Here is a 25,599-nt window from a genome sequence, read left to right on the forward strand (position 1 = left end):
GGACAAACTGCTACTGAGCTCGCAGAGACTTTAAAGACTTAAAAACTTCTCCACCTCACATCTATCCATTTTACTAAGAGTTGGGCAAAGGATAATCTTCAGAACATCTATGGAGCCATGGAGCAAAATATCCAATACTTCTAATCGTCTCCTTTCCAACGATTATCCAGCACAATCTGAGATGTCAGGCAGCTTTGCTGAATGATAGAAAGCATAGGGGTGACCATTTCTAAAACGGAATCTCGTGCTACCGAGCCGCCCCCTCTGAGTAAGAAGCCTTTCCGAGATAACATTGGCTTGGGAGCATATTTGACCTCCCAGGTAGCCTTATTAAATGTAAGGAAGTAGAGGGAGGTATGTTATTGTAACGAGAGGGTTGTTAAAGCTTTGTGACTGAACATCCAAACCAGCGGTATGTTCTCTTTCCCTATAAATTTTCTAAGATTACCCAGTTGGTTTCCAGGATATGTTCTCCCTAGGAGATTTGGGTGAGGATAGTATTTGGCGCGTGGCCTTGGTCTGGAAAGCCACCAGCTTCCGAAAAAGCCTACGTGAATATATCATACCTAGAATCCTCTTGAAGGAACACTCCTCAAAATGTGTATGGAGGGCTTGTAGGGGAAGGAGTTTGGCAATTTTGGGAAGCATTTGTCCTCATTTCTCTTTCTCGAACTTTCTTAAAGTTCCTCGGTAATTTGTTTTATTGCCGGAAATGTTGTAGAGGTTTCAGCTGTCACTAGTTGAAGCACAATAGATTAAATAAAGTCACAGTGTTGAATACCTCACCACAAAAAAATAGGTTTGCAAATTTAAATAAAAAGGTTCCCACTTTTCCTTACTTGACTTGCCCAACCAGAGATCTGTTTGGAGAAGGCGTATTGAGAAGGATCTGAGGAAGGTGCATCTAATTTGTACTAATAAATGAAAAGAAAGTTGTTTACCGTAGAAGCAGTGATGTAGGCTTAATATTTACCTTTCTGGTCTTTATTGTGCAACTTTTACCCAGTTTCAAGCATTGGAAAATGCGAAAATTATTCTAGAAAGCGTCAAAGTGATCCTAAATTTATTCTGTTTTGGATTAAACAACACGGAATATTTAATATTGGATATTCCTTATTGCTTTCACTTTGAACCAGTCCAAATATGAAATATGAATTACTTATTCATAAACTTGGAAGATAGGATGTAATCTGAAGTACAGTTTTACTTTACAAATATCTCATTTAAAACAGAAAATTAGGTTATAAATGCAATTTAATAATTTAATATTAATCTGGCAAATTTCCTCAGAGTTTAGAAAGCGACATTAAGCAGTCTGTTTACTTATTCTCCACTGTTCTTTAAACATAGATCAGCGTAAGTTGAAAGGTTGAGAAAGGTATGTCTCATCATATTTTCACTAGGTCAATAGATGGAAATTATTTAGACAGAACTTTGCACGGAATATTCGTAACTTTTTAAACATTCCTTGCTCAACCTTTGCTGGCCTATCTACGGAAATATAAATTTGAATGAGCATTAAACAAACACGGTTACTGAAATTAACATTTCCCTTTACTAATTGCAAGTGCAAAATTATTTTGTTTATTCGTGGTACTCAGTAGGTAAATCATGAATAAATAAGATCTCTTATTTTATGAAGCAACAAATTTTGTGTGAATTCCTTAAAAAAACAGTAACCTTAAAAGTAAATTTCCCATCTGTCCTCAAGTTCTTGAACAGAACCTATTAAAATTAATTTTAAATTTCTATCATTAAGTTCTGTTTATTTTACCTTTTAGATTGTTTTATTTTTATTAATACTATTGTTTTTTGTTTTTCTTTTTTTTTAATTTAGTTTAATTTATTAAGAATACTCATTTATTTTATTAATGTATCACTCAAGTAAATATTTTATAAATGCCACTCAGTTTGTACAAGGCTTCAGCCTTAATGGCAAATAAATAAAAATAGTAATTTTAAATTTCTGTTCTCAACTATTAAGAGAAGATAATGCCATTGGACAGACTTTTGATTTTGAGTTGTTATCTGAAAAATACGTTATGAGGAAGTATCTCAGCTTAAAAATAGGAAAATCGCAGAAAAGTCAAATGTGATAAAATTTATATTTATCCCCTACAAGCTTCTCGTTACCAGCTTACTGGAATGTCCGACCTCACTGCGTTCATTTTTAGTAAGAGCATGGTAAAATAGAGAGGAATCGAACAAGATTCTTTCATTCATAGGATCAATTACTGGAAATTATGATTTAAAGAGTCGTCTCAATTTTTGAATCCATCTGTTTAGAATTTGTGAGATAGAAGTAGTAATACCAATTCTTCTCACAACTTAGCGTTCAAAATATGAGTAGCATCGATTCAGGAACTTTCGTCGGAACTGGTTGACAGATAGAAAGAAGTTAAGATTTATTTAGATAACTGTGAAACTTTTTCGAACTGGATCCATCAGTAGATCTTGCCTTAGCTACGTAGCCTCAACTATCTAAACTCTGCAAAGCCTTTCTTTGCCTCAGGAGGGACCAACTTAAGGCCACGACCCTTACATCGTACAAATATCATGAATAATACCTATACCAAGAACGCACACGCAGAACTCTTTTCTTGAAACAAGTAATTCCAGAAGATTTATAATCGAAAATGTAACTTTTCATCACAATTCATTTCATGTCTGTGAAGTAATGTAAAATAAAACTTTAATCTATGTCTAAAATACACTTTAAAAATCTAATTTTGATTGTTTATTATTTTGTTTCAGAAATACATGCCCCAGTTTCATGGAGTTGGTATCTGTGCAGTGAATTTACAAGACGATATGCAGGAATATGTTCGGGGATTATTCATTGCTTTGTAAGTATTTTTAAAATTAATACCTATCTTGTAGTTAGTGGCTTAATTTGCTTTCAGTAGAAATCTTAATCCTTCTCAATACATATTTTCCTAAAAATGACAAATAAATCTACAATAAGTTATGGCCATTCAGGTTACTGAAAACTGTGTCATTAAAGACACATATTTTGTTAGAATAAAGTTAGGGGATATCTTTCCTTCAATTCCTATAATACAGCTAAAAAATTATTTTTCACAACATAGATACTTTATACAGGGGCGTCATACAGTATTTCTAAATGGACTCTCTCAGCTCTCATACACTGTCTTACCGAAAGATATTTTTTCTTAATTACTTTCCTTGTAAGCAAATTAGGATTTGTGTCAGACTGTTGGAAGAATTAAGATTTTAAATATATTATCAATATGAATTTTATACATACATTATATATGTTATTTTTATTAAATATATTTATTATTCGTTAATAATTGAGATTCATTTCAAGAACTGGATACCATAAAATGAAATTTTATGTAAAACAAGATTAGTTTGGGAAATCGTTCAAAATCGAATATTCATAATTAACTTTATTTAATGAAACTTTAAAAATGGAATAGTCAAGTGAATAATTTCACTCTCGTACACCATAAGATAGTTTCTTCTATTATTTATTCAAAAGAAAAAATAATACTAATTGCAAAATGCTTCATTTTATAAAGATATTTAGTTATTCTTACTTTCTAAATCTAGAATAGAAAAAAGTTAAGTATTTTCTGTAGGCGTTCAATATTGATTAAAGATAAGACAGTTGATAATAGAATGCCCCTTGTCTGAGTAATTTAAGAGATGTAAACATTTAAGAATGCGTACAATGCCCTCTTACAAAGGGACCCAACTTGTGGAATTTCACCATCTGGACTTTTTCTATGTCTGCCTCCAGTTACATTGTTAGCCGTGTGTGTGCCTCGTTCCTCACAACAACTGGACACGCAATTGTTTGCTAAATAAAAAATAACTCAACTGTTTTTGTTAGTATTTCCAAACAATAACTGAATTCAATTGTTTCTACTTCGTTCAGTACTAACAAATTGAATATCGTAGTTCTGAAACAATACAACTTTTTGTTTTCTTTTCCTAAGCTACCGTAAACAGCTTAGTTATTATTAACTAACTGTATTCTACATAAATGTATCCAAACTGAATGCTGCATTCATTCATAAATTTCCTACAAAATACCTAAATTTGAATCTCTACCTAGAAAAAGAAGAATTTACAATTTAAAATATTTGGTTTAAGTGACATTTAGATGGATCCATTTTTTTTTTGGTGATTTCTTAGCTACTAACTTTTGTATTGCTTAATTAAAGCAATGTGCAAAGTTTGTATTGCAAGTAGGTATTACAAGAAGACTAGGACTCTGTTTCATGTAGCTTACTAAGTAACTTACTCTATCTAAATCCACGACCATTCTTTACCTCACAAATTTTTCTTTAAAGGATCTTTATTGATTTCTTAGGAGCATTATAAATACCGCAGGATTATTGCAGCTTTTTGTAGGTAGGACGGTGGGAGGAAATCCATCAAAATTGCACCTTGCTGAGTGAGTGCAATGTTTATAATGGCTATTAAGAGTTAAATACCTTGTTTACTTCCAATTCCCTCCTGCTTCATTCTTTGTGGACGATTATTCGAAAAGTGCCATTGCAAATCCTAGATCCATTGCGGATACTCAACTGTTTCAAACCCTTTCTTACTCCATGGCATACTAGTACTCATTGTAGTTGTAGCGCACAAGCGTTTGTTATTATCTTTAACGTAGAGTGCGGGCATGTTTTATTGAAAGGATGAATACTGAAGATGGATATGAAAACAATAATGAAAGCAATTGTTAAGTATCGACACTGTTCTATATTCTAATTTCATAACCCTTGCTGAAGAGTTTATTCACTGTTGTCTGTGTCCTCAAATTTATTTCTGTAAAGGTGAGGGATGAGGGTTATTGTTATCCCTACACTTCTTCTTCCATTCTAGACTGTGGATAGTGCCACTATATTAATAAGACATATTTACTAGTAATAACAAAAGTAAATAGAAAAAAGAAGATTACTATTATTATTCCAAACTATCTTTTTTATTTCGTTGAAAGATTATTGTTTAATTTATAACATTAATTTAATATGATCATAATAAGAATTTTGAATAAACAACCGCGTTTAAAAAAGTGTCGTCTGTATTATGCAACTGCTGCTAATTAAAAAGTGAACTAACGTAAAAGTCCTTGTTTTTTTTTAAGTAACTTCTATTCAAAGGATAATTAGGAGAAAAGAAATAAAACTGTACCAAAGGGTTGGTAAATGAACCCAATTTCCAGCAAAAATAAAAAATCCTACCTTTGGATCTTTGTGGAAGAAACAAAAAAAGAGTTTGTACTCCGAATTGAAAAACACAATAATTAATTATACAGAACTTAAGGAGGCGAATAAATTCACTTTGTCATCTACACGTTTAATCTCATTATATTTTACTTTGTTTGTAGAAAGAGGTCATTTAACTTTTTTTTAAAGTTAAGGTTGAAGAAATAGTTGAAAGAAGAAGAGAAACAATAGACAGTCTTCAGAACTGGACAAAAAAAATCCAGACATGTTTTTTTTGTTAGAATGCTTTTATACATAAACATAGGGCACAAATCATTCAAAACTGGCTTTCCTTCAAACTTGTCTTTCTTGGGTATACAAACTGCATTTGAATCAACCAATGGGCAGTAAATATGGCGAGCTCTGGTAGGCAAGTGAATATTGCCTAAATAAAAACAGAGATCAATCACAGTACCAGCAAGAATAAGATCTTGAAGGTGTGTTAAGCCTAAATGGAAAGGAATCCGAACCTTTCCATAAACTGAAAGGAGTCGAGCAGGGAGATTGCTTATGTCCGCTTCTGTTTGTTATTTTTTAGGTAAGAGGCACAGAAGATATGTAAGCAAAGAACTCCTAGATACACAGTTGAACGGTTACCGGTAACAAAAAGAAATCACAGTTTTGGCGATGAAGATAAGATAATGGTAGTGAGAATGTGGTAAAGTTTACTCTTGAAGTGGTTAACGTTTGCTGGAGTCTTGTAGATTTAAATGTAAGATTATTTGCTGCTTTCTGTGCGCGCTAAGTCATCACCTTAATGGTGGCGAAAAGATAATCAAACAGAAATACTTTATTTGAGGCAGTAAAATTAGCTCTACTAAAGAACAAGTGTAAACAAGCTTATTTGCGGTAGGAGGAATATTGACTAGGAAGGCTTTCCACGTGTCAAGGTTCGCCAAAAAGCAGAGTATTTGTCTTTGGTATATATGCTAACTAAGCTTCAAGTGGTCATGGAAAGACTCGGATCTTATCTCCATGATTTGGATGGATTGAAATCGTGCTTTGTTCCTATTAAGGCTCTTGTTATCAGACTTGGAATTTTCAGCTGCAGACTCCATATGGAGAGAAGTTACTTTGATGAAACGTTAACTGCAGGTATGGAATGGCCACTCTCCAAACTACAACCCCTCTCAAGAACGTTGGTGCAACTCTTTGTTCGTTTCATTAATGAAATAAATAGTAAAAGATGTTGCAAGAAAAAATTTCAGCTATTTAGTAATGACGTAATTAAATTTTCATTTCATTTATTTATTTTATCCATTATGACAACCTTTTTTTTATGCTACATCGTAAAGATATGGGGTCCCACTTAGTGTACCACTCTATTCTGAATCCAATCTTCACAATGCACAGACTTACGACAAAAACAAAAATATCATTAAAGCAACAAAACTTTGCTTAATGACCTATTCATTCCCTAAGAATCCGATACGGTAAAATTCTGCTATCAGAGTTTCCACAAATCCATCTGCTATCATAAAAATCATCAGTACAACAACATTCATGTCTGCACTCATCCCAACACTCCATTTAGACGAGTGAAGTTAGGTGGGATAGTCTTAACTCCATCTGTATGAAGAGCATATTATAATTGGGTCCAATAAGAGGATTTGGGAATCTTTTACTAGTCAAAGGTAGCGTTTTAAGCCAATTAGTATTTTTCCATATTAAAATTTTGACCCAACTAAATGATTTTCTAAACACAAAACAATAGCATTTATGGAATAAAATAATCATTTACTGGGTAATATTAAACCAACTAACAGTTTGTTAGTGAAAAAATGTATTTTATTGAATGTCTGTGTGATTGTGTTTACAGATCGTAATAAAATTGTGAAAGTCGAATCTCGTACAACACTCTTCATATCAACAAAATACGAGATAAAATATTTTTTAAAGGTTCATATAAATTGGAAAGTAAGTTAGGAAACGTCAATAAATGTAAATGAGATTTTCTCAGCCAGGAAATAAACCATAACACTAAACCTTGTTTGATTCTGTTGATTTATTTCCTTTTTAATATAAATGGCATCTCGTCCTAAAAATACTTGTATCATTTAATTAGTCCTTCTAAAGAAACAAGCCCAACTCAACCCAGTTATTACCTCTCAAAACTTTCTGTTTCCTCTTTTTAATATCTTTATTAATTTATGTGGTCAGTTTACAATCCAATCGGAAGGTCTACAAAGAAATTAGGTAGTAAAAGAAAAAATATCGAACACCAGACTTATTTTGAAAATTAAGTATTTAACTCGACTTCTTCCTTTAAGACCAAAGGATTCCAACAATATAATTTAATAATAAATAATTGGAAATATGTGTTTACTTAATGTGTAATTATTTAACTCAGAAAGGATTTAATTTGAACAGCTGTTGATAAAAGTTACAACAAAAATAATACTTAATTTAAAACATCCTGCCTTTTTTGGCAAAGCTTATGTAAAGACTTAAGGCAAATGTACGTTTCTTATCATACAACAATTAAGCTTATGAACCAAATTTTTGAGATCAAGTAGTAAGTTACTGCAAGAAGAAGTAATGTATAATGTACATGCAAAAACAAGAGATTTATTTCAAAAAAAAATCTATGATCCTAGATTCTCTAGCAGAATGCGATATCCATTAGGCAATTGGAACATCTGGGTTTTCTTAGAGTGTTAACATTTTAGTTTATAATTTTCTGATATCTAAGAAGGATTTGTCCGCCACACGGTGAGCTGTAGATGCTACTGGAGGTAGAAATCTAAAAGCACCACGTCTCACTTGAATCTTGGTCCTCCGACTTGCAAGTCCACCATGCTACTTACTGTGCTAATCCCTTCTTTTCGGAATTTAAATAATATTTTCAAGGGAGCCGAAGCTTTTTCTGGCACTGCAAAGTGACTTTTAATTGCGGCTATCAAGGTATAGGTTTTGCAGCAAGTTTTTACTCTCGTAATTTAAAAGGACGACCAGCTATTCGGATGACTAGAGAGACCACATGATAGGCTACTGCATGATGAGGAACACAAAAATCGCAGGGTTAGATTGAATCATTTTGTTAGTAAAGGGTTCTATACTATTATTTTGGTGCACAAGGTTTTTATGGATCAGAGTTCCGGCTCTTAGGAGAAGAGAAAACTTCATTCTTTGCTCGAGACCTCACAAAAGATAAGTTTTAATAGTGGTTTCCATAATACACCCTCTTTCTGATTAATTAGGCTTTCTGGTCAATTACTACGGAATGTGGTCTAAAAATCTCTGTGTTGTATTTACTGAGTGTATACGTAATATTTAGTACCAATACAGCATATTCATCTTATCACAATTTATAACATGATGAACAAAATTTTAAAAAGATTACAGAAATTTTGAAAAAGAGAATTAAAAATACTTTTACAGTTTAATACTTATTTATTGCTTAAAGCAAAGAAGGTTCTCCAGCAAGAAGTTGACACAAAATTCAAATATGCATGCAAAAGAAACATTTAACCACAACAAATAAGTGAACATAAGTAATTATTAATGCAATAATGATTTATAAGTAATTGTTATTACTAGTGATACCAAAATGTAAGCTTATAAATGATTACAGATTAATAGTCTAATATTATTAAATGAAAATAATAAACTATGTAAAAGTAAAGAGTTCCTATAAATATTTAAATAAAACAAAAGAAAGAAATGGACAACTAGACTTAAACTGAAGCAAACAAAACTAAGAACTAATAGTTAACAATGTACAGTTACAATGGCATCTAAACGTATGATTGATTGTACATAGTGTGTTCGACATTTTCCTTTAATGATATTCATCAATTTATTGATTTTAGGTAGAAGAAAAGGGAGAATTTTTGTCATCGAATTTATCATATTTGAATGATGGGTGCTCTTTAATAATTCACCCCAGCGTGATGTGATGGAAGATCATTTCCTTTCTATTACTTTATGCTATCAATTTAAGAGAGAGGTTTTCATCTGGAATGCAAATTGAAATTGACAAAAACATTTTTTTTTTTGGAAATTATTACTTATTGAATAACTTTCAGCAAATTTGTGTAGTAGTAGCCTATACTAATAAGTTCATAAAAATACAAACCCAAAAATATAATTAAACAGCATTAGGCCGTACAAGGTAATTTGAATATAACAACCAAAAATTTTCCAGGTTGGGCAAATATATTTTTATTAAAACAGCCCTTCTTTTAAGCAAATGAAACAATGAACCGCACAATAAATCTACACCTCACATAACTGCAGAATGGTGTCAAGTTTCTGCTAATTACTACGCATCTATTCATTTAGTACTTATTGTTTCAAACGTTAATTAGAGCTTTCCATAATCAGAGGATTAACTTAATTTGTTGGCGACTCGAGGTACTGTGATCTATATATATATTTATCTCAGCATTTAGAAAAGTGGTCAACAAATAATTGTTTGCTGAATTGCTCAAGTTATTCTGTAATTTTTATAATTTATTTATAAAATAAATAATTTATATTTATTCCTGGAAGTTGGAGAAACTTCACACTTCGCCTCAATTCTTCTTAATTTTAACCCATAAATACGGTAGTAATTGAAAATTACGGACAAGATTCACAATTCTTTTAATTTGTATGAATTACTTGTATTATCTGAAAGAGATATTCTTAATTTCTTATTTAATAAACCTGCCTGTGACGTGGTTGAGAGTGGGGGATAGCCCTGTCCCTTCTCATCCTAACAGTTTCTTTATGGACTAGTGATGGGCAGAACGAGTCCGCGTTTGGAGTCGTTGGATTTGAATCGGTTCCAGGGTTGGAATCGATTCCAACAACTCGTTCACTGATTCCAGTCTGTACTTACCCTATGCATTAGTACAAATGTCACGCATTGTAATTAAATAAATCATTAAAAGTTAGCTTTTCCAGTTAATAACAAAACTATATTTCTTTAACACACATTAAGTAGTTCCCTAATTTCCAATTGATCTGATAAATATAAAATTAACAACGTAACCAAATATTAACAAAAATAGGCTAGTCAAATATAAAAATTAAAGCAACTGCAGTTTTGTCGTTATCTAGCTTGACCACCAGTGTTAACTTGATTCAAGAAGAAAAACGCAAATGGGTAGGAAATTATTCCCATAAAAAAAAATTATAACCCTTCAAACAAAATGATAATTACTCATAAAGAAAGAAATATTTATTTACTATGAATTAATATCAAGCTTTTAAAATAGCTTATTATTTTACAAAAAGAAAAAGCTGTGTGCCAAATCTTTAACTTAGCGGCTGGACGCTCTTTCTCTTATCTTCATTGGCGAAAGTTAAATCGTGTACATGTCATGACGACGATCAAAGTAGTGATGGGCTATTTGAGCGGACTCGTTCCATTGGAACGAGTCCGATGGTGGAACGAGTTGATTCAAATCCCTATTTTTAAAAAAAGTGATTCCGCCCCGCCCCAAAAAATTTAGGCAAATAAAAATGAAAATGAGGCAGCAGAAGGTTTGGAACGATTAAACATAAGAACAAATGTCACGCAATTTATTATATTATTATATCATTAAATGTTAGCTTTCCCAGTTAATAACAAAACTATATTTCTTTAACACACATTGAGTACTATCCCTAATTTCCAATTGCTCTGATAAATATAAAATTAACAACGTAATACAAATATTAACACAAAAATAGGCTAGTCAAATATAAATTAAAGCAATGCAGTTTTGTCATTTGACCACTAGAAGACTGGAGTTAACTTACTTCAAGAGTATTCAAGGTAGAGAAACGGAAATGGGTAGGAAATTATTCCATAAAAATTCTAACCCTTCAAAATTATAATTACTCATAATATTTATTTACTAAGAATTGAATATCAAGCTTTTAAAATATTATCTTATTGTTTTACAAAAAGAAAAAGCTGTGTGCTTAATCTTAAACTTAGCGCTGGACACTTACTCTCATCTTCATTGGCGTAAGATTGAACGTGTACATGTCAGCTAGACGGTCAAAGTAAAACTGGGCCAAAATTTAGTATTACCTAACTGGTTTACTTAGTGTAGTATCCCTCCCACTCTATCACCTATTTCACAAACATTCATCGATTAAAAATATTTTTTAGTTAAATATTCGTTTCATTGGAATACAAAAAACATTATAACGCTTTCTTAAGATGATTTGAATTTTTAAAATTTGTTTTTGTCCATTACTCTTATAAAATACGAAGAATTTCAAATAAAATATAATATACAAACACAGAATGATCTAGTGTGCAGGTGGAGTCAGTCGTAGTTACCATGACAACGGAACCGTTAAACGACTCCGGCCCAGCTCTAGCATTTTCATTGGTTAAATCCACTGGAGTTGGTGGAGTCGAATCCGGAGTGATTTAAATCCTTTTGAAACCGGACTCGTTCCATTTTTTCGTTCACTGAATCTAGCCAATAGAAATTGCTGGAGCTGGAACCGGAGTTGTTTAACGGTTCCATTGCTATGGTAACGAGGACTGACTCCACCTGCACACTAGATCATTGTGTTTGTATATTATATTTTATTTGAAATTCTTCGTATTTTATAAGAGTAATGGACAAAAACAAATTTTAAAAATTAAAATCATCTTAAGAAAGCGTTATAATGTTTTTTGTATTCAAATAAAACGAATATTTAACTAAAAATTATTTCCAATCGATGAATGTTTCTGAAATTGGTGATAGAGTGGGAGGGATACTGCAGTAAGTAAACCAATTAGGTAATACTAAATTTTGGCTCAGTGTTACTTTGACTGTCTCACGGTCATGTACACGGTTAAACTTACCCAATGAAGATAAGAATAAGAGTGTCCAGCGCTATGTTAAAGATTAAGCACACAGCTTTTTCTTTTCGTAAGATAATGAGATAATATTTTTAAAGCTTGATATACAAGTCCTAGTAAATAAATATTTCTTTATTTATGAGTAATTATCATTTTGCTTGAAGGGTTAGATTTTTTTTTATGGGAATAATTTCCTACCCATTTCCGTTTCTCTATCTTGGATCCTCTTGAAGCACATTAACTCCAGTCTTCCAGTGGTCAAGCTAGATAATGACTAAACAGCATTGCTTTAATTTTTATAATTGACTAGTCTATTTTTATGTTAATTTTTGTGTTACGTTGTTAATTTTATATTTATCAGTGCAATTGGAAATTAGGGATAGTACTCAATGTGTGTTAAAGAAATATAGTTTTGTTATTAACTGGGAAAGCTAACATTTAATGATATTTTTTAATAAATTGCGTGACAATGTTACTAATGCATAGGGTAAGTACAGAGACCGGAATCGGTGAACGAGTTGTTGGAATCGATTCCAACCCTGGAACTGATTCAAATCCAACGAGTCCAAAGACGGACTCGTTCTGCCCATCACTAGATCAAAGTAATACTGAGCTAAAAAATAGTATTACCTAACTGGTTTACTTACTGCTGTATCCCTCCCACTCTATCACCTATTTCACAAACATTCGTCGATTGGAAGTAGGTTTTAGTTAAATATTTGTTTCATTTGAAAACAAAAAACATTATAACGCTTTCTCAAGATGTTTTTAAGTTTTAAAAATTTGTTTTTGTCCATTACTCTTGTAAAATACGAAGAATTTCAAATAAAATATAATGTACAAACACAAATGATCTAGAATGCAGGTGGAGTCAGTCGTCGTTGTCATGGTGATGGAACCGTTTAACGACTCCGGTTCCAGCTCCAGCATTTTCTATTGGCTAGATTCAGTGAACGAAAAAATGGAACGAGTCCGGTTTCAAAAGGATTTAAATCACTCCGGATTTGACTCCACCAATTCCAGTGGATTTAACCAATGAAATTGCTGGTGTTGGGCCGGAGTCGTTAAACGGTTCCATCACCATGACAACGACGACTGACTCCACCTGCACTCTAGATCATTCTGTGTTTGTATATTATATTTTATTCGAAATTCTTCGTATATTATAAGAGTAATGGACAAAAACAAATTTTTAAAAATTAAAAACATCTTGAGAAAGCGTTATAATGTTTTTTGTTTTCAAATGAAACGAATATTAAACTACAACCCATTTCCAATCGACGAATGTTTGTGAAGTAGGTGATAGAGTGGGAGCGATACAGCAGTAAGTAATCCAGTTAGGTAATACTATTTTTTAGCTCAGTATTACTTTGATCGTCGTCATGACATGTACACGATTTAACTTTCGCCAATGAAGATAAAAGAAAGAGCGTCCAGCCGCTAAGTTAAAGATTTGGCACACAGTATTTTCTATATGTAAGTTTAGGTAGTTTGCAGAAAAATCTTAGGAACCGTTTTTGGAAAAATATAAAAAAATTGGGACTCACGGTGAAACTTTTTTTTAGAACTCGGAATTTTTGCAAGTTTTTTAATCCTTCTTTGTTAAGACTAAAGACCGTACACTTTACCGGAACAGGAGTTGAAAGGTGAGTGTATTCACCCCCTCTGCAATAATCAAATTTGTACTGGGAAAATCTTTAAGATACAATTTTATTTATCTGACATGAAGACATGAAGACTTTTAAGAAAGACTTTAAAGGGTGCTTCCGGATTGTTTTTTTTAAAAAAAAAGAAAAGAAAAATCTAATGAAATTATTTGTGGAAAAGTAGAAAAAAGCAGAGTGACCTAACCAGTGGAAGTAGAAACAAAATTACTAAGAGACAAGAAAAAGCACTTCTTCAGTTTTATTTCAATGTTTTTCTTTCTCTATTTAGACTACTTTTATTTGACAACCAAGTAACAATAGTCACAACATATACGATATATTGTTTGTCTGGGTACTATATAATCTGCATTAGCTGTCCAGAGTAAACAAAAACAATTTTCTTTTAGATTCATTATTCCCTCTTTTTCATTTGAATTTCCATGATAGATTTTTTTGTTTTTAAAGAAAACTTAAATCATCGAATAGAACATTACAGCTGCCAATATAAAAATCTTACACGACTGTTTTCTACTTCAATTTTTCCTAATAATTTTTTTTTATCTTGGTTTGTTGTTTAATATCTAAAGTTTAAAGATAAAAGAAAAAGCCGTTTTGCTTTCATAAAACTACTCTGTGAAGTTGCATTCAAATAATGGTATTATTTATTTATTTTTTAGGTTACTAAACCGAACATTTGTCCAAGAACTCTCTTAAGAATAAATTGGAGCACATCTGGTTAAAATGCAACTGATGTTTGAAGCATTCTACATTTAATATTAAATAAACAGGAACCTGTTTTCATATTTATATATTCAAATACTAGTGGAACAGGTGGCTCTTAAGTTAGTAAAGTTGTACAAGAGGATAAGTAGAAGTTTCCAAAGGATAAGCAGGAGTGCCCATCCTTTTTCTGGATAACCCTTTTAACAATTTGCTTTTTTACGCATTTTCTTTCATAAAAATGCAAAAACAATTTTGTACCTACACCAGGCTAGCTAAGCAAATCTAGCCATCCAGACAACTCGCTTTCAACAATAAATTTTGGTTTACTTCACGTCTAATGAGCATTACTTGAAGTAGTTGGAAGTAGAGAACAATTTTACCACACAGAAACACTAACTGCTTTATTATTTTGCATACTTATAAGCACATTAATTAAAATGACTTCCTTTGAAAACTATTTATTACTTTTTGTTTTATCAGCTTGTTATGCTAAATTATTATTTGTTTTATTATACCAATTAGCGCCCTGCAGGCCTCCGTGCCATTAATTAAATCTTTTATGAAGAAAATATCTCTTAATCATTTGTTATGATTTATACAATTATGGTTTTCAAATATATTATAAATTTGGATAACTGTGGAACTAAGTACTAAGCATTTTAAATATATGATATATCACGATTTTAAAATAGGACTGAATTGTTAGTAATGCCTGTTGCCCTTTCTGGAATAGAGCAACTTTATTCCAGTGAATGCGACTATGTTAGTGTGTACCGAATTTAACAGTTTCATAAATATCATTTAAAATACTAAATCACTGAATTTTCTTAAACTTAACTAAATCTAAAATAAATAAATAAGCCGAACAAAATGGACTAAGGAAGAAGTTTAAAGGAAACGTTTGAAGCAGTTGTTAAGAAAATATACATAAAATAATGTATAAACAGCTGGCTAGAATGTTCTTGTTGAATTCTAAGCCAGACAGACTATCATGCATGAAAGTTGTATGAACATTTGTTCTTTTTATCACCAACCAAGCGAGCAATACCATACATTCTTGAGGGAGAAAATTTGGGACTTGAGTTTATGGTGGGTTAGAAAATGTTCGTGGTGAACGCACCTTACGATACCAGGCATTCGAAAATGTTTTGTAAGCATCGGCATCAACAGAGTATACACAATATAAATCAATCTCAAACTATTTTTGTTTACTTTTTTCGTTTTATTTTCTTTATATCTAATAAATAATATTGTGATTCCTAAAAATAAATGTACAAGTGCACATTCAGGTCTTGTCGCGAACATCTAGTATACTGAATCAGAGGTTTTTATAGACTTTTTTGTTTAGAGAAAGTATCTAATTGTCCATTGCTATATTTTTTGTTTAGTATTGACTGAAAATAAGTAAACAAATTTTATAAAGTATGAAATGGCTGGGAATCATTACTGTTAGTTAAACTTTTACTAATCCTTTATTTCACTGTTTTCTGTTACAGATATGTATTGCCGCTGGTGGTGACAGCATATCTATATGTACAGATGTCAAGGGAATTGCAACATCAGGAAGGACCACTTCCTGTTATGATGTACGAAGGAATCAGAGGAAATACTAGAACATCTACCGGATCTCATGATTTCCGGTTTGATTCTTTTTGTTTAGCAGTTTTTCATTAAATTATTAAGTAAACAATAATGGTATTTAGCCCCTGCAGATCCGATGTCAGAAGTAATTACTAAATTACGATGTAAGAAAGAAATAATAAACTCGAGATGTAGTACCCGCCACTTAAAATTGATGGTATCGCTAATGAAACGTGTCATTTCCCTACAACCATTCAAGGACTTTGACAGATCTTTAAAATTAATTTTAAAGATTAATCTAAGGATTAATAAAACGTACCTACCATATGCAATGATAAATAGCTTGTGATATTATTGCGAATGAACAACTGCTCAAATTTTATAATATGATATAAAATATAAAAATATGATATGGTTGGTAGGAATCCCTCTGGAAATTGGATTCTGGAGCTCCAGTGTGCAATTATGTGCGAAAGTCACACGTTATGAGATTGGAAAATGTATAATGAAGGGACTGGACTAATTACAGACGGCTTTCAATTACGCTGCATAGCCACTACGTGAGTTTTCTGTCAATTCAATTTAGAATGGAGCAGTTAACCTATATCTACTGTGTCGGAATATAAGAAAATCTGACATTCGTTCGAAAGAGGTAACAAGATTTTAACATTATGCTGCAGAGTACACATCAGGAAATGTACACTATTTGGCAGTTCCTAAAACTATGACAAAAACTATAAAACGTTATTGGTACTAACCGATTCAATTAAGTGCAATGCAGACTCTGCGGGACAAGATATCGATATTGACCCGACCTATTATTATGATTTTTGAATTATTCTTCACTTGTCCGCTTGGAGGTAAAGGGTGGTCTTTGTATTTGGGCTAGGTAACATTTTCTGGTAACGAGATGCTAGGATAAGCGGCAAAACATGCCCCATTTGAAAGGAAATGATCACACAGGTGCGATCTAATGATCTACAAACATTAATGAAAGTAATTTCTTTACGTCATAAATCTAGACAATAGAAGCTAGATAGGGATCTAAAGTAGAATTTAGTGAGCTATAATTTGATTACTAACTGTCGACTTGAAACATGCTATCGATTATGCTTCTATTCATCGCAATATATTATTATGCATTACATCCACATATTGATGACTTGCGCCCATATGAATATTATATTCTGAAATTAATTTCTATAAGCACTCTGAAGTATCCATAAATTTATGACAGAGAAAATACAAAAATATCTTTCACTTGCACCAAAAAAGTAAATAGAATTTTGAATAAAACGCACAATTTACAGTAAGCAATTTTTTAGAACAATGCTTCAAAAACAAATTATTGGTAGTATCAATATTGTTGGTAAATAAAGGATTTTGAAAATGGGTGGGAACAGTATAAGAAAAAAATACGAAAAACTCGCGAGCTTTGAAGCAGCACATTAATATAATATTCCATTCGAATACATCTACAAGTATTCGTGTGCATGCTGCAGAACTGTAGATGTCTGCAAGGCATGAATACGCAGAATCTCTGGAAGGAATAGTGCCTAATTACCTGCCGCGATATTGGATAGCTGAAAAATTCTTTTTAAAGTGTTTGTTTTTCTGTTTTCTCCTACATAAGAAATGCAGCCTAAATACTTAGATTTATTTTCTTTAATGCTAATAAGATGGGTGTTACTGATAAACAAAAATCGATTGAGTGGAAATGGGATGGAATAATACATGAATTCTTGATGGGCTTTCCGAGAATAGAATCTGTAGATAGGGTCTGGTTAGAGAGAGTGTACTTATGAGTCTCTTAATATAGACTTCGAATCGAATAATTTAATGCGCGATGCGACTTAACTCAGTCTAACTTTTTAAATAACAGTAATGTCATTTTAGTGATAGAAAAATCTACGGATCTTAATGTAGTAATTTCTTTAATACTGATAAATAACATTACTTACCTGTGAAACATCATTTGAGACAACAGTAGTGTGCTACTTTTGAGGCTCGTTTATCGTAAGGGACATACCTATGAAAATAATATTTTTTCTCAAGTAATTATGTTAAGAGATTTGTCTTTAGTGTCGATCAACCACAATGTAAGGGCCATCAGAACTTTGATATTTTGTAATGCATGCTTAGTCAGATCTACGAGTATTATGTTCCCTACTAGTGCCAATTGAAAACCTGCAACATCCCTAGGTGATGAAATAACTCACTGAAGGAATCTAAAGAAATTCAAGAAAAAGAGAGGGATAACTACTTCCAGGAGAAAACTTATCCCTAAATATTTTTATAAAAAAAAAAAGCTTCCCAAAAGAGATTCTAGGTGGGCTATATTTCCCAATAACCCAGGCGCCACGGTAGCCGAGAGGTTAGTGGCGAGACCTGCAAAGCTAATATGCATTGTGTTACTGGGTTCGATTCCCGGTCTTTAGGCCTTGGATTTTATTTAATGGTTAATAAAAGAAATTTACAGTAAAGTATGTTTGCTAGTCGCCTCCGTCCACGACGCCTATTTGGTAGATGGAAGTTAAGCCCCGCCTGAAAAAGAAGGCGATTACTTTACTTTATACTTCCCAATAACCCCCTAGTATGTAATAAATAGTAGGGAGCTTCAGCTAAGTAGAAGGGAAATAGTAGAAACTTTTGGTTTCACGATCTTGAGAGAATCAGTATTCACAGAAAACTTTTAAGATGATAGTGAATGCTTTACGCTTTTAGTAACATCTAAATTTAATTAGTCTTAAACAATGAAACAGAAAGAGATTCGGATTAGAACCTACTTATCTGAAGCAGGTTTGTAGCTCAAAAATTCTCATGTTTCTCGAGATATAAAATTATCAAGACTTCCTTGGCTCGAAATGTTGACATAATCGCAATACTGTTGTGTCGAATAAAGGGATGCAATTAAGAAGTTTCTCTTTGTAAAGAGAAGTTTATCACAGGATACAAAATTGTTGTAACTTATTTATCCCTTACTATCCCATTTTATTGCCTACTTGTTAAGTTAATGAGCTTAGTGTAAACAGAATGGGCATAAACGTCTTCCTTTATCTCTATATACAGTTGGTACTTGGTTTGAAAAGCAATAAAGGATTTATAATAGGTAAACTTAGCCACCAAAGTTTGACTTCGGGTTATTAGCGAGTTAAAGCTAAAGAGGCGATGAGAAGGAACGGAAGAAGTGGGCGCTAAGGTCAGTGAATAGGATCAACGCCACGTTATATCCTTCCGTTGGCGAGGGTTATGATGGCACGTGGATTACTTTCTACTGGAGTGGAAGGGTAATTGAATTAAATAAGTCGCAAAGGACCCTTTCCATTCCACACTCTTCAGCCCTTCTCCTTACTAAGCAGCTTTATGACAAAATCATCTACTAAGTTATTCTTTATAGGAGCAAGGCCAACTCTTTGCTAAAAGAAATATGTATGTGTATTTTTACCTCCCTTGAATGATTTAGTGGCTTAACTCTTAATACATTTATTCCTATTTTATTTTGTTTATTTTTAATGATTTTTTTTTTAATTTTAGAAAACCTAAAATAATTTATGGAGTTAGCAAGCCTTTGGAAGAGTATCCTCGAATTACTAATATAACTACCGCAATTACGCCTCTCCCTAAGTTTTTAGGAAGCTGTTAGAATCCCAGGAGGTCATAGTGGTAGAAGTTATCTCTAGGTACGGGCTTTCTAAAGGATCAAAGGATCCCTTTTATAAAGTCTGAAAGAACAAAGAAGCAATGGCTGGCTGTCACGTACAGAACTTCAAGTCAAAACAGAAAGTTATGAATTGCTTCATTTTAAGTAGAGCTTCAGTATGTTTTAGCATCAGCAATCTTTCTTGTGCTTAGTAAAAAGATTCTACAAGCTCTTGTACAAGAAGAATGGGATAGTAAGGGATAAATAAGTTACAAAAATTTTGTATCCTATGATAAACTTCTCTTTACAAGAAGTACTGAACAAGATTTAGGACAGTGCTTACCAACCTTTTTCTGGTCATGGCTCATTAGTCAGATACCAAACAGTAAACGGTGTACTGGAACTGAAATGCTCCCATTTCATTTTAAAATGACGTATTATGGCTCAACTAGGGCTGTAATAGCAACACCATTACAATCCTACAAAAATACTAGTTTTCGTGGTCGTGGCAGGCTGTAACGTTAATAACAAACCCAATCATTCACCCGTCAATACTGTTCTCTGTCAATACACAGTAGCAATGAATCTTATGACAAAGAAATTCTTTATTTTAATGTCATTATTGATGTCAAAAAGTGCCTGTAATTCATGTAAAATTGTAAATCTGTAACTAAAAGAAAGTGATTAAAAGCACATCTAAATGAGATTAAAGTTATAAAAACTAGTCTATAAAAAAAAACGAAAGCTATGGCATATTTTACTAATTTAGTTAACAGTTACCAGTCAAGTGGCCAACAGTGTGTTAATGCGACGGCTGGCTTTGCAAGGACCGTGAAGTTATACTATTTTAACTTATAATTAATTTTAATGAAACCCATTATAATTTTATAATTTTTTTTAAATTTTTTGCCACGGCACATAGGTTGGGAACCACTGATTTAGGAGGTTCTGAATGCGCCCTTTTGGACTGTCCGGTTATAGAGAGATATCTAGAAACGGTAGTCCTCCGCCCTTTTGGACCGACCTGTTGCAGCGAGCGTTGTTCTCCTCGCTGGTTGGAGGTTGTAAAAAATGAATATTAATGATCAAAAATGTATTCCTGATATTTAAAATATTAAGTTATTATAACTGTTATCTAAAATTTTATGTTGTTGATTTAACAACGTTGATAAGTTGTTTTCAACGTTTGATAACGTTGATTTATAAAGTTGATTTAAGTTTATAGTTAGCAAAATTGAAGGATTTGAGAGGTCACGCTATTATATTGATTTTGAAAAAAAATGAGTCAAAATTTACTCTTTTTTTGCAACGAATGTAAAACGTGAGTAAGCTTTAGTGAGAAGATTTGCTAAGGGAGCACGTTCATGCCATTTGTAATATTTTATTTTTTATTGATATTTACACGGGCAATAATTTGCTGAAAATAAATACGTCAGGGACAATCATCACACTTGTTATAATATAATTAATAAAAAGATGTGTGTTTATTGTACTGGCTTCCCACGTGGACGCCCAGCTGTTGCTGGCCATTACATTTTCGCTTCCTTGGAGTTTCTATCAGTACAATTTCCGTTGATGGACAGTGTTGGCTGTAACGAGAGAATGCTTACTGTCCAGTTTGGCGTGGGAATCCAATATGCCAACCAAATAACATATCCCGTTCCTTTAAATAACTTATTGAATGCAAATTTGTAAATTTTTGTGACAGAAAGTTGCATCAGCTAATATTTATTTGTTAATTTATTTTTATTAAAAAAGTTTTTTTTTTCTGTTTTAGGCCTGAAGTGAATCACATATCATGCCATCGTTATCGTGCGAATCATCACGAACTTTTTGAAGCAGAACTGGATATACGAAAAGAGAAGCGAACACACAAATACCTCGGTGCAATCGCTACAATATTCGCCATTTGCTTGTGTCCTCTAATGGTGTTGAGGTAAAAATGTCTTCTTTCTAACTAGATAAAACTTTTCTTGTATCAAATGACCTCTTTTTTTAACAAATTTAAATTGTTTCGATAACGTAGAACAAAAAAAAAAATAAAAATCCACAATTTTTCTTAATTTATTGAGGTAGTCATAATCTGAGCTACATTGGCCAGGAACCATTTTTCATTCTGTCTACCCCAGGACAGTTTTCTGTAATAAGCTTACAGGAAGGCACTCTGCTGGTTTTCTTTTTAATTGAATAGCAGGGTGTAGGACCGTCATAGGTTCAACAATTTAATGACAAAACAAAAAGTGAAGTAAGAAAGTTGAATATCATTTTCACAGTTTTCAAAAAACAACTCTTAAGATTCTAATTAATAAATTTTCTTCATCGACGGAATCATTTAGTAGTTAGTGATCCCGGGTTTGAGTACAGCTGGCTGTCCTAAGACTTTTTCTTCATACTGATCACTGATCTTTCATGATTTCACGAGAGAACATGTTCTGATGGCCGACATTGTACTTCAAAAACTATGGCAGAATTAAGAATATAAAAAAAATTGTCAAAAATTTAAAATAAATAATTATAAAATTGTACGCAAGTCCTAAATAATGGACACAACTAGTGGAATTTATCACATTGTCAAAATTTTTGTTCTCTATTTGAACAAATTTTGAGCTTTCAAGGATTTTCTTAAAAGAAAACCATTTATAAAGCCACATTTCTATTTTTTGCAAACGAATGTACCGTTACTTGTCATTTTATCATCAATGAGTATAGTTAGCGTTACTTAGGTCTGTAAAAGCAACACTACAGGGCTGGGCCCCATTTAGCCGAATTTCCCCATTCACAACTAAAAGATGCGAGTACACAAATATTGCAGTATTGGTTCAAGAAGCAAAATTTTGATTTCACCTGGGTGTCACGTCTTTTTCAGCCCGAAAAATCTCTTGTATACTTTTTTGGTTTATTTTTTATTTTACACATTATTTGTGTTCATTGCTTTTGTTGTACATTAGGACTGCAATCAGCAGATAACAACGCGCTAATTGAAATGTGAAATAATATGGCGCCCAAAACATCCTGAACTGTTAATAATAAACATTCAAAATCAGTGAGGTGCATCTTTGTTAAATTCGTGTGTAGTCACTGTCAGATTGAAACGCTTTTTCAACTGAATTTCCCTCTACTAACTAAAATGTCGACGTCAGGTGATTTCTGTTTATGAATTTATAGTATAATGAATAAAATGATGGCTGCAGCTATTCTCTCAGCTTCGTGGCTGGTGTTTAAATTAAATTGTATTGGTTCAAGTCTAATCGAACCGAATCTATCGGCCAATGAATACAATAGTGATAAGGTACGCCTATTTGAATTCAGTGGATACTTAGCTTAAGTGTAATGAGAAAGATTTGCTAGTTTAAAAACTCCTTAGGTATATATATGTAGGTATATATTATATATATATATATATATATATATATATATATATTGATGTGTTTAGTCGTAGGTTAATTGTTGTTGGACAATGGATCGTAAGTAAGTCGTATTTAAATTTCTATAGACTAAGTCACGTTTACTTAGTGCTCTCTGCTTTATAGTAATGATTTTTTGTCAAATAGAGCTGGCTTTTGGATGTTCAAAAGAAGTATCAAATCCTCTGCGACCTGCATTAGATTATAGAACGTAGGGCAGGTCCATAGACGCCAAAACCAAAGCCAAAAAAAAAAAAAAATCTGTTCTAGTTGAAGAACTAAAATGTTCGTTATTTTTTTACCAGTTCTATTAGGCATTACCTCCTCAAAGTGCCGGAGGTCTCGTACCGCAAATTGGCGATTGTATCTCAATCAGACAAGATATAGAATCGTTTCTTCTCCTCCTGAGACTGTCTACTCACTGTTGGACATTCTGTCGAAATATTTTCTGAACTAATCGTACCCTATCCAAAAGCTTAAATCAAAATTACGCCACCAGTATGGGTCCTTTTCTGATCTAGCTCAATACCCTTGGCCAGTTACCGACGGAACATCAGGAGGTATGCCATTTGTATTGACCAGCAATGGTAAAAGAGATATTCTTATATATATATCTTAGATAAAAAGTGCCAGCACCTAGCTCTGATAATGATCACGTAAGGGCCTAATGAGTTTTCTTAAAAATTTCGATTACTTTTATTTTTCCAGTATTCGGAGGAAGATTGAGGCTGTTTGGAGAATAACTTATGCTTCGAAATGGTATCAATTTTTAGAAAATTTATCTGTCTTTCTAACCGTGTCATCACAATCGAATTCGGACTAAAACTTTCTGAGCAATAACATTTTTATTGGAAAAAAGTAATGATTTTAGAAAAAAAAATTAAAAGTGACGTCACTCAAGAACAGTGGAAAATATGAAGTTGGCCAATACGTCATTGAACTCCACTTTAGATGTACTACACACAGTAGGCCTACGGACAATACTTACTGGTTCACCCTGTATAGCTTGCTGGCCTTAAGAAACTATACTCCCTGAGAGAGGTGTCTCTCGGAAAAACTGTCAAGCCTTGGCTATTAGAACCAAGGGCAGGTCCTCGTCCCCGTCTACGGAGTTGTATATTTAAATTCAGTCCCATCACGGGGTCTGCCATTTTTATTATTATTTATTTATTTATTATTTATTTTTTAACTGCTTAGCCTCAATAACTAATTGTTATAATTATGTGAAGATTCTAATAATTACTGTTCCTAATTTATAAACATACTTTATGACCAGCTAGTCATTTATTATTTTTTCTTAAATTTCGAAGTCCTTTTTTGAAGATGAGGCCTCGGGCGCACTTCGCCCTAAATCTGCTGCTGATCGTATGTGTTCAATATTAATTACACACTTTTGAAGATAGTTTGCTTTTGTTAGTTATGTGCTAAGCCAAAGCAAAGTTTGTATTTGATCAAAATTTATACAAACGATTGATCCTCATCTTAGTTTACTTCAGTTTAAAAGGTAAACGATTTAAAGGCGGCTAGTTGGAGAATATATATTTGAAATATATATATATACATACCTAATATATAATACTCATGTTTAACAAGTGTGGAAAAAAAAGTGAATGCAAACAAAATGGAAAGTAAACACTATTTTCTAGTAAACTGCTCGCTGATTTTCTGACCCATAACACTTGTTGTTTTTGCCGCTCTGTTGCCAGCTTCATTTCAAGTGATAAACTACAGAGTGTGTGCGTGTGCGCCTGAGTGATCGCCTCCTCACCTAGAAAAAGGAGTTCAAAAAGGGAGAGCAAAAAGCAGATTTATGTTGTGCTCCATTGAAATTTATAATATGTAAATAGGAGATGAAAAAGCTAATCTTTATTTTCTCTTGGAATTTTGTGCAGATTTTCTGTTTAATTCGAGAAGAAAATGTTTGAGAAAATTGCTTTTAAAAATTTCTCGCTTAAATATAAAAATATTTTTGAAAATATGGCTCTCTCTTTGTACGCTCTCTCACAGTAATTTCTGCAATGTTGAGATTTTTTCTAAATATTTACTTAAATTTAGTATAGGTAATCTTAAACGAAAGGTCCCTAAGCGTCTACCAACAATATGCAAAAAAGCTTCAGCTTTATTCTCAAGTGGGTTGTTTTAGTAAATTAATTAAGAGTTTACATTTTAATGCGTGTATGCAGCAAAACTATTGCGAGACGACAAATGTTTTAGTTTTATTAAATCTTAACTGAATTTATATAAAACATTAATAAATTATTTTTTATATTGACAGTTAAAGAATGGAATCCTGCCATTTTATCTAATGCCTAGCATCTTTAAAAAATTCAAATTCAAATTGCTTAAATTCATGATAATACGTTTATTATTCGCCGTAACTGTATTAAATAAATTACTAGTTTATTCCTTGAAAATTAAACATAAATGATTTACAATAGATTATTATTTAAAACACCACCTGGTAATACCTAGATATCTTCTAAAATTCCAGAAAGGAGAACAGCAAATTTGGGAAACATTTTGGTAGCCATTGTTTGAATTTTCGGTATCCCTTAAAAATTTAATTTTAACAAAAGGTAAACAAAAT

The 25,599-nt window shown here is 32.4% G+C and overlaps 1 protein-coding gene across 2 annotated transcripts in view; it reads left to right on the forward strand.

Moving 5' to 3' along the window:
- LOC141461305 (orexin/Hypocretin receptor type 1) overlaps window positions 1-25,599 on the forward strand; it is a 304,429-nt gene that overhangs the window by 252,803 nt on the left and 26,027 nt on the right. For both annotated transcript variants that reach the window (XM_074142238.1, XM_074142239.1), the window contains exons 3-5: window positions 2,755-2,846; window positions 15,884-16,027; window positions 21,386-21,544. In XM_074142238.1, the coding sequence (XP_073998339.1) occupies window positions 2,755-2,846; window positions 15,884-16,027; window positions 21,386-21,544 (395 nt within the window). The remainder of the gene's footprint in view (window positions 1-2,754; window positions 2,847-15,883; window positions 16,028-21,385; window positions 21,545-25,599) is intronic.

This window comes from Rhodnius prolixus, unplaced genomic scaffold (genome assembly GCF_049639745.1).
Source record: "Rhodnius prolixus isolate KJV_2025 unplaced genomic scaffold, Rpr scaffold_6, whole genome shotgun sequence".
Lineage (NCBI taxonomy): Eukaryota > Metazoa > Arthropoda > Insecta > Hemiptera > Reduviidae > Rhodnius > Rhodnius prolixus.